Raw genomic sequence first — 14,726 nt, forward strand, 5'->3', positions numbered from 1 at the left:
CTCTTGGGGACATTATCAACCTAGATCACTAGGACACAGTTTCCTTCTATAATCAACAACACACACTATAAGTGATATCATTTCCTAACTTATCGGGCTTATTGATTCATCGAACTAAATCTCACCCATTGATAAATTAAAGAAATAAATATCAAATATATGTGCTTGTTATTATATTAGGATTAAGAGCACACACTTCCATAATACCTGAGGTCTTTGTCCCTTTATAAAGTCAGTATAAAAGAAACGACCTCTAATGGTCCTACTCAATACACTCTTAGTGTACTAGTGTAATTATATAGTTAAGATAAACTAATTCCTAATTACACTACGACCTTCCAATGGCTTGTTCCTTTCCATCTTGGTCGTGAGCTACTGCTTATAATTTATAAGGTACTTGATCCGGCGGTTAGAACACGGGACCCCATAGCGAGGGGTCAATGCCACGTGGAAGTCAAAGGGCCAGGTGGTCCATCGGAGAAGGGTGAGCTGACCGGACTCATGAGAAAAGGGCAGACCGACCGGCCGACCGGAGAAGGATGAGTCAGCCTCCCGACCGGCCGACCGATGAACATCCTATAATAAAAAGGCGCCCTGACAGGGATCGGGGTTTCGGCGCTCGATTGAACAGTAACGAAGGGCCGAGCGGACGTCATGATCGTCCGAAGGCAATGTAACATACTGCTAGTAGTCCCTATATAACATCTTACCGAAGATCTCCCTAGCAGGCCGATGAAGAGGAATGCTGACCGGATGGACGCCTCGTCCCGCCGACCAGACGGACGCCTCGGCCTGTGGTCGGTAAAGAAGGACAAGAACATCTTATGACAGTTGTCAAGTCCTATGGCTAGGCCATACTCCAAGTCTGACAACGAGGTGTTATGTTGTCCCATCGAAGACGTGCTTGGACTGTAGTAGTATGATGTCAGGTAAGCTTTCTGACAGACACATACCGAGGTATGGGCTACGGACTCGTATGCGCCTCGGTGGACGTGCAGGAGCTCTTTCACCGCTCTATATAAAGAGCCTCATATTTCGCCGGAGGTACGCGAAAAAATACCTTTGGAGCCACTTTTTCATTACTTGCTTGCCTGACTTGAGCGTCGAAGGGTCGCCGCCGGGAACCCCTTCCCGACCTGACTTCTGTGCAGGTTCGCCGGAGTTTCGTACGACTAGCCGGAGATCTACATCAACGACTCGGAGAGCGCCACGTGCCCAGCATCCGTTGATTCAGCATTCGGACAGGATCAGTACTGATAATATTATCTTCTGTATGTGACACCACATACTATGTTATCTACAATATAAATTAATTGAACAACTACAAATAAATGTAGATAAATTTGACCAAATGTGATTCTTTATTCAAAATAAATGTCTACAAAAGCTTAGGCTTCCAGTATACACTCTAACAATTGGTTTATTGGATTAATAATTTATTAGGTTAATGGTTAATCCAATATACTAAATCCAACCCATTAAAATTAATGAATATTAATAGAGATTAATACATCATTAATCAAAAGGAAGATCAAGAGACACAAACTTTTTATATTCATTGGATGAGTACAAAAGTCATTGGTAAAGTAATCCTTTTTGATAAAGTAACCTTTAGGTGAAATAACCATTTTGGTAAATTAACCCTTTTATGAAGTCACCTTATATAGGTGAAGTAACCTTTTGGATGAGGATGATCCTTTTGTTTTTTTACTCTTCTTCCTCTTCTCTGGACCAAAAACAACCTTGTGTAGTTGCTAGCACAACAAAAGTTGTTTCTTCTCCAAATTGTGAGTTCATGAGACGGACAGAGAATGTGCTCATGTGGATATCGTAGATGCACGGACGTGCTGATCGCGCTGAAATCTATATCTAAAACAAAGTTGTTGTCAGGAGTACCGACTCACGCAACAAAGGTAACTATTCTATCTGATATAATAGAAAAATGTAGCATACAGTATCTGCAAGGATCTCTAGAGGGATCCTTTTTTCGCTGCATTATGTGTTGTTTTATGCATTAGATCCCTACAAAACACTGCTCTGCCTTCGTCTTCTCCGTGCTGGCAGCAAACCCGAGGCCTACGCGAGCCCTCCGTGGAGGTCGCAAGGCCCACACATGGTATCCGCAGCAGCCATGAGGCCATCGTGAGTAGATCAAATCCTCTATCCCCAAAATCGCCTGTCCCCGTGTCCCCACTCGCTATCCCAGGCCACCGCCGGTGGTCTCCGGCCGTCACCCCTATCAGCACTATAACCTTTGGGGAAGGTGAACCTAGGGGGGTCACTATCGACATGATCGGCACCGAAATCCAGCTGGATCTAAGCAAGGGCTCAGATCGATGGCTAAGGAAAGTCGGCTCAGATCTGGCCGGATTCCGACGCCGATAGTACTGATGGCGACTCCCCTAGGTTCACCTTCCTCAAGGATTATAGTGCTGATCGGGGTGATGACTAGAGGCTGCCGGCAATAGACTGGGGCGACGAGCGAGACACAGGGATAGGCAATTTTGATGACAGAGGATTTGATCTCCATTGTGAGGTCTCCATGGTGCGTAGCCTCCATGACGGCCGCGAGATCTACTCGTGACCTCCACGGCAGCTATGAGGCTAGCGCGTGGTCTTCACGATGGGGGCACAACGCCTGGTAGCGGTACCTCAGGTGTGCCATGTTGATTTCAATAGTGAGCGAAACAAATTGTTTCACCCATGTTAGGCAACACAATATTTTAAACCTTAATTATACCTATAAACACGATTCTTTTGGTGAGGGTGACAAGAATGGTCAATAAAATTTTCTTTCATATATGGAATTGTTTATATAATTTCTCAATAAACCTTGATATAAGGTTATTTGCTCTAAAATTACTTGTTATTCATAAATCTCAAATAGCTCGGTAATTACATAAAATATATATATATATATATATATATATATATATATATATATATATATATATATATATATATATATATATATATATATATATAAATATATAAATATATATATATATATATATATATATATATAAAGACACCGTAAAATGTCACCTTTAAAATAAATGCCGAATTCCGAAAGCGAGAATCAAGTTGAGCAAAAAGCTCAGATTTGTAATTATCAGTGTAGTACTTGTTTATTATTATTATCATTAGTATTATTTTTTGCATTATTACAATGCATCACTATTTCGAAATTATACACCCCATAGGTACCAGATTTAGATGATACGAGACAAGTTCATTAACATGATGTTTTAATAGCTGAACATTCACCTGTAATGTGAAAAAAAAAAAAAAAAATCCAAGAAAAAATCTTCCTGTACACTTGTAAATAAAATCTTCGAATTTCTCATGGGTCCTTCAAATTTTTCAATCCATCAGGAATTATTCTAAAAGATAGATCAGCTTCTTTTCAAGAAGAAAGGAAAACATTACCTTCCTTGTCAGAACGATCAGAATAAAGGCATAAGAACTTATTCAACAATCATTACAGCTCTTTTGATGGATGTGAAGCCATATATAACTACACCAATGAGAGGAATTTACAGAATACAGAGAGAGAGAGAGAGAGAGAGAGAGAGAGAGAGAGAGAGAGAGAGAGAGAGAGAGAGAGACGTGCATCCCTCAAGAAGAGAACAAGCAGCACCAGCATACAACCATACTAGAAGGAAAAAGCCTGTCATAAACTTTACATTCCTCTCAACAACTGATGCCGAGGATATTATCATTACGAGATTTGTTGCGCAAGGATGAATAAATCATGATGAAAGGACACATGCTGCTACTCTGAAATATACAAACATGTCCTGGAAAAGAATATTGAACCTGCTACTTACTAGTATACCGGAGAGAATCAGACAAATATTGTATTTGCCTAGGAAAGTTGCATAAGAAACTGCCTACATCACTGTGCAGTTGCATTTGGACTCCAGCTTTGGGGGCTTCGCACTGTCTATAGTGTTTGTAACTTTATTATCGCAAGATGTGATCTCTGAGTTTGCAACATTTTTTGTTAGCTCAATGGATGTCATCTTGTCAGCTGTTTCTTGCTTTTTTCGTTTAATTCTTTTTGGGCTCCGAGTACGTCCACTGGATGCTTTTTGAAAATCCTTATGATTGGAAATAGTACTTCCCAGAAATGTAATTGGTCGATGTAAAGAGTCGCGAACAGCAAATTCCTTATCCACTGCAATTGTTGCAGCTTTGTACCCGATATCATGAACAATAGAACTACAAAAGAGAATGGTATCTGTTGCTTCTTCCAGAGTAAAACACCTATGCACTTGTTTCTCAGGAAATTCAATGGTAACTGGTTCTTCTACAAGTAACAGCAAGAACAATGGCATAACAAGTTTATGTAAAACATATTTACAGACAATCAAATGGATGCAAATGATTGCAGGAAAGCTTCTAAATACTTTATCCTAAACTTTTGAACTAAAATATAGAATGAATTGCTGATGAAGTTAGTTGTAAGGAGTTTATTGGACCAGCACATTCTAAATCTTCCAAGCAGCATATTATTCAAATGGTACTTATTATTAAAAACTACTAAGACTTGTAGCAGATCTAGTGCATAGAAGCTAAATCCATGACCACTAAGACATGTAAAAGATCTAGTGGGTAGAATCTAATCCATGTGATAATGCCTCACTGAAAAAGAAATTACATTTCAGTTAGACAAGGACTTGGATACACCTTTTGAACCTATAATAGATGGGGAAAAACTTCACAAACTTGTGGAATACCATATTTTCAACCATAAAATCTGATACTACAGATATAAATCTATACATATCTCATAAATACCAAATATCATTACTTTAAAATAAATCCATGTTAAAGAAGAGTTTGGTTATAATCATGTGTGGAAAATGCTATTATCAAAATATTGATAATTATTTATTTCTTCTTCCTTTTCTCTCTGTCTCTATGCATTTTACTTCCTTGTAATTATCTTTCAAGCAGCATATTATTCAAATGGTACTTATAATTAAAAACTACTAAGACATGCAGCAGATCTAGTGCATAGAAGCTAAATCCATGACCGCTAAGACATGTAAAAGATGTAGTGGGTAGAATCTAATCCATGTGATAATGCCTCACTGAAAAAGAAATTACATTTCAGTAAGACAAGGACTTGGATACAACTTTTGAACCTATAATAGATGGGGAAAAATTTCACAAACTTGTGGAATACCATATTTTCAACCATAAAATCTGATACTACAGATATAAATCTATACATATCTCGTAAATACCAAATACCATTACTAAAATAAATCCATGTTAAAGAAGAGTTTGGTTATAATCATGTGGAAAATGCCATTATCAAAATATTGATAATTATTTATTTCTTCCTTTTCTCTCTGTCTCTATGCATTTTACTTCCTTTTAATTATCTTTCTTCATACTCATACATTGTTCCAAATATTAGACAAACAAATCAAGAAAATTATTTTTAAAAATTTGACAAATGATTAAATTAAACAAGCACGCTCTATGATACTTAAAGTCAAAGAATGATATTGTCAATTACAATCCTCAAGTTATTGTTTTAAGATAGATAATTTCACCAATGACATCTATGCGAGATTTTAAATTTTAGAACAATATATATGCAAAAAAAAAAAAAAAATTAACTGGCAAATATGCAAAATAGTATATTTGGAAGTGTAGAAATTTGGGCAAGTAGATTAATATTGTATTACTTATGGAATTAGGTCAACAGTGGGCATGAATGATCTGAAAGTGGTCAAGAGTGATGCACCTCAAGGTTGGTCTTGAAGATTGCAAGCTAGAGAGCCTGCTTGGCATTGGCGTAAGTAGTGATGCCTGCTATCAGTGAGACACTGCAATCGAAGTGAAGGACTTGACCAGTGAAGATGTCACCATAATGAGGATGCAAGGAAACGAAGCTCCTCATAGATAGCACCAGTGACCCTCTCTGCTTCATTTTAGCTGGGACTGGGATGAATGTATTACAAGAAGAGGTTGTTGATATGAGAAGAAGGTTGGTTAAGTGGAGAGAAGATTGACAGATAAGGGAGAAGTCAAATACCACTTTTAGAAAACCTAACCCTAAATGGATGGCTCTTATACCATGTAGAAATCAAAGTATATTACCTATGAGATTAACACATGAATATGTAAAGGGCTTTAGACGTAACAATAAACGTAAAATAAAAATGTCAATACCTCTAACAGTGATAATATATGTGCAATTTCTAAAAATGAAATACTATCCACTTCAAAAGAAAGAAATCCAAATGATATGGGTGTCAAATAAATAAGCCAAAACTTCAAGACAATTTGTTCAGTCATAAAAAAAAGTTAAGCATTCAGAAAAAAAAAAGCATGCTCTTTAATTTGTCACAACTATAATATCAGCTCAAATACGTTCCGCTACAAAATTTATATGTTTCAACCATAAAATGCTTCACTAACTTGCCAACACAGTGATTATGTGGGGTCATATCGCAACAGACATGATAAGCAAGATAAACTAATAATATAAATATGGTTTAAAATCTCATGTCATGTCGAACAACAAAATCAAAATGTATAGCTCCTATAATTTACTAAATCCTGAAACAAATCTACACAAGTAAACTTTCATGTATTTTTTGTAGAATATATCAAGATGGCAACTTCAAGTGATATTTGTATTTTTTAAGATGGCAATTGCAAGTGATATTTGATTTTTTTAAGTTGTTTCTCTAAAATTTTAATTCAATTCATTATATAATTGCTAAAGAAAATTTTAATTGAATTCGTCTGAACACTGGTTCTGGTATTAACAATGTGTAAACAATATGTTTGTAAACCTTTATCTTATTGCTTTGAAATTTTGATTCAAATAGCCTTTTAGTTATTATAAGCTTATATTTAAAAGTAAATAAGTCAAGTGGAAGTGGATGACGATAATAAGTAAAGTGGATGAGGATTATAGATTAATAGTGAGTGTTGGCACAACACAACACGACACCGAAATATATCATTCTAATATGAGACAAAGGCTACAGGGCAACACAAATTTTAAACTTTGAACAAATTAAGAGAAAATAAATAAATATCTGATGATTAACAACTCCTCGTTTAATAAGAAAGAATTGTAGCATCTACGTTATATGTGATCTGACAAAAAGGTTTTGGCAAATAAAAGTATTCATCAAACAGTGAATATGCATAACAGAAACATGCTTGCAGCTGAGAAAAGCAAATATCACTAGAAGTCGGCACAATTGCAGGATAAAAATTTTAGAAATGTCAAGCAAAAAGCTGATCATGACCATTAAATGTCAAATATTAATGCCTTGGTAGGAGCTATCACATACCAAAGGAAGAATCCTGGGAAAATTTAGACTCCAATTCAGAAGGTAGTACATCCTTGTCCAGTGGTATGGAAATGCAATCTTCTAGATCCACACAGAGTGTCATTTCAACAGGCGTAAAATCTATTTGTGCATCCTGACAACTGACGATTTCATTTTGCTGATCTAAGGTTACAATAGGCAAGCTACTTGTTGCAACATCAAAAATCTTATCTTGAGTTTCACAGACCTTATCAGTTACCATATAGTTGTCTTCAATTAAAGGTGTATCTTGGTTAGTGGTACGTTTCTCCATTTTCTCATTGCCCCCTTCACTGTTATGCAAACACACATCATCCATGTTTTGATAAGAGATACAGCTTCTACCTGGATCACCTGATATTGATGAATCATGCATTTGAAGAGTATTTTCTTCACCCAACTGCAGTAGTATGCCACTAGATGCTAAATATGAACTAGCATAGCAAGATTCATCTGTGCTTATAGCAGCTTGCTCTGTAGATGAATGTTTTAAACCACTCAAATCTAAGCCTCCAGAAGAATTTTCTGGCTTTTGAGCATTCAATATTAAGTTTTCAACATTATTTTCCAGACCTAGGTTAACACGAGAAAAAACTTGATCAGTTTCAATTTCATTATAAGGTGATCTGTCTATGGCAGAGAATTTATCCAAATCTGAATTGGAAGTAATGTGACTTTCACACCTCACATCGTCCATCTCATCCTTTCTATTTCTTAACTGGTGCAGGATGAGCATGTCTGTTTGCTCAGATGGTCCCAGTTCAACAGAAGAAGAAGAAGAGCTATCCTTCCCAAGGCTGCGCTTGATGATGTGACTATCAACTCCATAAGAAGGTTCTGTGTAAAGGATATTTGTGAGAGAACTATTTCCTTGCACAATATGATGTTTTCTGCTGCTTGATGCGTTTGTTAGAAGTATTGCAATGCCCGTGCCCTCAACCCCGTCATTTGAACAAGGAGTTGGCACTGATTGTGGAGATTCACATTTACAACAGTCATTCAATTCATTTGGGATAAATATTTCCTGTTCAGAAAGATTCTTTTTGGTTTTGTGAGTCATCAAGTGTACTCTACTATCCATGGAGAAATCAGTCACTGGTCCTTCACTAATCTGCTCTTGCTGTTCAAGTGTGGAATGATGTCTACTGTTAGGTGGCACATACATTCCCATTTTCCTTTGAATCTCATTACGAGGTGTGTCATTAGGATCATCCCTGGCTGCGACTTGCCTGGTCCCAGAAGCCTTATAAGCTATTGACCCGTGTATTGCATTACATTCTTGACATACATCCTTAATCATATCCATGACAGTGAAGCTTTTCCCACATTTTAAGCAAATACTTGATTTTTCAACGGAATTGATATCTTGGGAAGTAGCATCAGTCTCAGATTCTTTGGAACTTACCAAACAATATGATGGTAAACATTCTTGACAAACATTCGTATCCATCAAATCAAAATATTTTCCACATTTCAAGCAAGTGCTCATTTTTTTACCAGCATCATTATCCGAAACCTCATCAGCAAATGATGAATCTTCATAAGCAACAGTATTTACAGCAACACCAACATTGGCCATTGAATTGTCCAACTTTGAGTTAACTTTGCCAGACATACCCTCATCAAATATCCCAATATTACTTTGGCATTTTCCAGTTTCATAACAAATATCTTCACTTACCTCATCTAATTTATCCAAGACAAATATTTCCTCCTGGAATCCATGAATCTTTGTCCCATCCCATTTGCAAGTCAGATCACTTTGATCATGGTCAGTATCCTCCAAATCAAGAACAAAACTAGCACCTTGATCAGAACTTGCATTACTGCTGGTTGTGAGTGAAGAATTCCTAGAAAGCATAGGCCCATGCACACTGTTTGTTTTTGCAGAGTAAAATGTGGAGGCAGGGACACTTGATAACAATGGTCTGAACATATATTGTGGAGTCCTATGATGATCCTATAGAGGTTTTGTAAATAGATTTCAGTGAGTTCAAAGATGTAAAATTTTATAACAGTTCCATACAAAAAAGAAATCGAAGGCATGAACACAACAAGTAGAAGCTTAGCTTTTTGCCAAATGAAGACTGAATTGACATTGTATAAAATAACAGTGAACTAAAAACTGAAGCAACTATGTTTTCACCAAAAAAAAAAACTACAACAACTGCATATTACAGAGTAGCAAGGTTGTCAAATCAAAGGTATGTGTCATGCATAGTTATGATGAATATGTAAGACATAAGGCATTAGGAATAGTTTTGAGATTCTAAATATCTAAATCAATATAATATGCTATATGATAGCATAGCATTATAAATGGGGTACAAAGTGAATAATACTGAGTGTGTACAAAGTGCATTCCTAAAAGAACAATTCAAGAACAAAGGCAGTTATAAATCTGTAATTTCTAGCATGCTACACTTGACTTGAAGCACAGAAACATACAAGAAGACAATTAGTTCACAGTTCTAGTTACATTCCATTTATAAATGATAAAGAATAAAGACGGTAATCATGCATAATAAAAAAGTATGGTGTGCCTGAAGGATTAGTATCATTTCTTATGCAAACAATCTCCAACCCCTATAGTATTAGATTTACCAATACCAGCAACATCAAGATTTTTGGTAGGTTGACATACAAAAATAGTTCAATTTGTTTTTAGAGAAGAAAATGAATAAAAAGTTACTAAGATAGAGAGTAATTTCACAAAATCAGCAGCAGTAAGCAATGGTTGGAGTAAAAACAAAAGTCTTTTAACAAAATCCAACTCAAACAAATTTCCCATGTTTTCAAAAGGCCAATGATTGAAGAGCTTTCAAGAGTATACATGTTGCTAAACAGAAGATTATAGTGATAAAGCAACGTATAGAACTTTACCGTTTGCCTACGAGCGAAATCAAAGGATCTTTTTGGAGCAGAACTTGCAGAGAAAGACCCTGAAGGTTTCTTGGAGAAACCCATAGCTCTGTTGTGGGCATAATCTCTACATTTCCTTGTAGCTGCATTAAGGAAAACTCCTGCAGAAGCATGTGATTGAGCATCATCTTCATGGGAAGATGTTGTAGATGGCTTGCTAATAGAGCTGAATTCATCTCCCTCACTGTTACGTGGTGATATTGTACTTCTAGAAGATGGTGATAGCGACTGCCTTCCATATTTTGGCACAGGCCCCCTTCTATTACCAGATACTGGGGATGAACCGCGCACACGTGTTGCCGACTGGTCTGTCAGAGAAGTTCGGAGGTTAGGTGGCACATTAGTGGAGAAACCAGGAAGGTTTGATTGCCATCCTCGCAGTTTTGGTGAGGCAGAATTTCCACGATTCACCTTGGCAGGGGACATGCCTCTTTTATTAGTGAATGTCTGAACACTGGAACCAGTGCTCATCCTCTGTGGAGTCAAAAACAGTTGAGTTGATGATGAAGGTTTGGTCGGAGGTGTGGATGGTCCCCGTGAAGGTGTTGCAGGTCGTAGAATTGGAGGTGGGCTTGACCGAGGAACTGAGGATGGTCTACTTCTTGGACGAGAGACACCATAGTTAGATTTAGGAGATGAACTTAATCTATGCGGACTCTCACTGGTTCTATTAGGCCTTGCAGACTGTGAGAACAATCAGATAATCAATATCCTAGCAACAAGGAGGATATAATGAAAACTTCACCTACATTAAATGTTATCAAAAAAAGGGAATCACACCATCGATGTATTCGGGATTGAAATTGGTTGACTAATTGTCCTGCCTCTAGATGCATTTGCAGATTGTGAAACATCATCATCCAATGAAGGAAATAAAGGAGTATCAGGAGGAGTCAACAACCTGCATGGAAAGTAATTCATCAGTCATAGATAAATTTCCAAGAAAAAGGTAATAAGGGTGTTCTATTCTAATATCCAATTTAGACAATTAACAAAGCCAAGTTCAATTCATAACAGCTAAGGAACCACACAAACTTCAGATTACATGGTTCACACTCAGGACAAATATAGCAATAGCCCATCCTTGAATCCCGAAGTGTCTCTTTACATCATAATGGCGTAGCTATAAACATTGTCATTAAGCCAATGAAGAAAGCCTCTTGCATAAGGGGACTTACCAGTCGTAATCATTTTTCTCACCATCTGCATCAAGTAGATCACTTCTCTTTGTTCGAGCTGGTATGGTGATCCCAAGACTAAAATCCGAAAAATATTTCAATTTTGCTGACATTGAGTAAAACAATTGTAGATAAATCAGTACTAAAAACAGACTAGAAACCTAATGAATACAAAATCTATAGGTCAGGAAATCAAGAGCAGAATAATGATATTACATATGGATTCATCAAAATCGTCAAAGGAGTGTAGCAAGAAGTTCTCTCTTTCACGGTTCTGCACCTCATTAAACAGGAGTAGATCATCATCCTTGGGCTTGGGAGAATATTTGCTCTCAAAACTGTGGCCCCGCTTATGAGCACTTTCCACTTTAAGCTCTGTTGCTGGAGAGCGCCTAGTCAAGGGTGAAGAAGGCATTTTACAGTCTTCTAGTTCTTTCTTGCAGACAAAATTGCATCTAGATCCTCGCACATTAATGTCCAATAGATGTTTACAAAAAAACAGGCGCTTAGGACCTTGTCCAGAACCAGAAGGACCATTGTCAATGTGACAACCTGCAGATCGAACTTGCAATTAATAACGTCAGGAAAAAACAACGAAGGAAGAAACGGGTTTCCCGGCAAACACCTGAATGTAAAGAATTTTCAGCTTTTTTGTTAACTGTCATGAAACCTTAAACACAAAATGACAAATTGTAACAAAATCAGGTTTTATTAGAATGATCGGCAAGGTACGAGGAATCATAAATAAAAAAAAAAGTATAATGCGTGAATTATCATTTCATCGAAGTACAAAACTACGAATCGAACTGACCTACTACGTCGAAATTCTTTTTTTTTTAAAGCAAACACGAAACGAGAAGAACGAAAACCAATGAACTCTTCTTCACTAAAATGCACTGAGAAAACCGCATTCAACCCACAGGATACCAGCACGTAGAATCCCTAGTTATCATTTATCACCTCCCCACACCCCCGATCTGCTCCCCTCCCAGCGCTGCGCCTAAAGCATCCGCACCAATCGCGAAGCTAAGCGACCAAGACAGCCCGTTTAACAACCTTCGCCTCCACGGCGCACGAATTCTTCACACCAGAGAGCAGCATTGGGTGACCGAAGCCGGGATCTGGAGGCAGAAGCACAGGGGCCAGCTTTCTCACAATTCGAAGGTTGGGCGAGTCGGGTGAGAAGGATGATTGCAGAGATTTAGAGTGAATTCGAAGGAGAGAAATTGGAAAAAATACATAAATGAGAGAGCGCAACGACGATGTCGTTAGGGTTTCCTTTTCTTCGATCTTTCTTTTTCGCTTTTCGTTTCTTCACCCCACTGCGCTTTCCTCTGAACCACGCTTTGTTCACAGATACAGATACTAACAACCACTCTCTTTTCGCTCTCTGATAATTGCAAATTACAATAATGCCACCAATGGAGAACATATTTAGTTAGTAATTAAAAAGGGAAAATTCCGGTAGTTTACTTAAGTTTTAAAAGTTAGATATTTTTTTATGGATTCAAATTGTACTTTGATTTATTATTGTTTTATAGATTGATGATGCTGATGGATAAGAATTTACTTTAATAGATTTCTTTTCAATTTTTAGCGGGTATAAGATCTTTCAATGCAAATAATCACTATGCTAGATAAAATATCTCCTATCATTTACTTCTTAAAAGGCCGGGGATACTAAACTATTTGAAATGAATGATATCATCATTTATTTCAATGATATTAATCCATTAGTTCCGAGACAATAATAATGACAAAGCGTCTTCTTAATTTTTCATGCATTTAAATTTTAATTTCGATAAATTTTTTTAATGAATGGTTAATTTAAAAATATTAAACTAATAAATCATTTATTATAAATATATTTTAATTTATATTGATGGTATGTACGGTTAAATTCTAAAATTAATAAACATAAATATAAAATATAAAATATAAAAAATATAAACTATAAAATAAAACAAATAAAGATAAAGATACGGTGATCCACTAGCTTATTATTTACATTTACCTCCACTTTTTTGTGGGTTTAGTAGATTAATTCATTTTGACCCCAAAATCTAAGAATTTTCTTTTATTAACCTTAAAATATGTACTAATTTGGCACAATGAAAAACCACTACTCTAATATTAAATAGTTTTGCTCAAGGCTAAAATTGTTTTCGACGAAAATGACTCAAAATTATTTTAACCGATTTGATTAATTATGTTAAAATTAGAATAATTTTATCAATATTAAAATAGCTTTGCTTATAATTATTTAATCATTTCGAGCAAGTTAAATTAGTTTTTGATAAAGCTTTAGTATTTTTCAGAATAGAAGATAATATCTTTTTTATTTATTATAAAAATATGAAAATCCTTCTAAAATTTTTGCAATTGATTTATAATAAATAAATAATATTACATTTAATTTATTTAAATTCTATTTCTTCTACAAATGAAAGTTTTAATTATGCTTAAAAAACATAAAAAAAAAAATCTCTATCACATTTCTTTTTGGCAATATTGAATATGTGTAACTTGACATATTTATGAAAATGGAGAAAAAAACAATTGAAGGGTCAAAGTAATAAATTATTAGACGTGGCTTTAAGTTTAATGATGAATGAGGAAAGAAGAAGTTACGAAATGACCGATGTGGATTAGGCTTTTGATTAAAACACACACAACCTATTTGGAACCTTAGTTTGGTGTTTTAGGTTACGAGACCCCACAATAGCCATGAAACATCGTAGCAAGTTCCATGTAATCAAAAGCATTAGCTTCTTCTTTAATCAAAAGATCATCATTAGATGACATGGACGTAATTTTTATGAATCTCAACGTCGACTTGCTTTGTTTGAATTTATCATCTACTGTGATGCACCTAGCATATATACTCGGACGGGTTTAAAGATGCTCACTAGAGATGTGATCAGGCAAAAAATATACGGCTTGGGAACATCCCCATAGGAGCATTCTCAGAGTGATTTAGTAGTTAGATTGCTCAAGTAAAGAAGTGGTGGTCCACCCATCCTATTCAACTAGCACAAGAGCATTCCCGCTTGGGAAGATACCTAACACACTATCCAGGCTACAAGAACACCCCCAATAGAGGATATCTCCCCTGGACTCTTGCTTCTTTACTTCACCATTCGTGCTAATCTCTCTAATTAGCAGTCTAGAAGGTGGTGCTATCATTGTTTGTAAAATCATAATCTTGGATCATACGATCCTACAATCTGGAAGCACAAATCAATCTTGAATCGTGCAGAATCAATTTTGTAGAATC

General features: G+C 36.2%; 1 protein-coding gene across 4 annotated transcripts; it reads right to left on the minus strand.

Moving 5' to 3' along the window:
* Positions 1 to 3,452: 3,452 nt before the first annotated feature.
* Positions 3,453 to 12,799, minus strand: LOC122018917. 4 transcript variants are annotated; one of them, XM_042576387.1, is made up of 7 exons: positions 12,410 to 12,799; positions 11,666 to 12,001; positions 11,450 to 11,555; positions 11,052 to 11,172; positions 10,233 to 10,955; positions 7,332 to 9,309; positions 3,453 to 4,312 (listed from the first exon to the last, which is right to left on the minus strand). In XM_042576387.1, exons 2-7 carry the CDS (start codon positions 11,862 to 11,864, stop codon positions 3,894 to 3,896), a joined length of 3,546 nt encoding a protein of 1,181 aa, XP_042432321.1. In that variant the 5' UTR covers positions 11,865 to 12,001; positions 12,410 to 12,799; the 3' UTR covers positions 3,453 to 3,893. The 4 variants fall into 4 exon arrangements, with proteins under 4 accessions (XP_042432321.1, XP_042432320.1, XP_042432319.1 ...); XM_042576386.1 differs by lacking the exon at positions 12,410 to 12,799 and adding an exon at positions 12,075 to 12,129 and having other exon boundaries at positions 3,453 to 4,309; XM_042576385.1 differs by lacking the exon at positions 12,410 to 12,799 and adding an exon at positions 12,075 to 12,129.
* Between the last annotated feature and the right edge of the window lie 1,927 nt (positions 12,800 to 14,726).

Source organism: Zingiber officinale, chromosome 9A (genome assembly GCF_018446385.1).
Source record: "Zingiber officinale cultivar Zhangliang chromosome 9A, Zo_v1.1, whole genome shotgun sequence".
In the NCBI taxonomy this organism is placed as follows: Eukaryota; Viridiplantae; Streptophyta; class Magnoliopsida; order Zingiberales; family Zingiberaceae; genus Zingiber; species Zingiber officinale.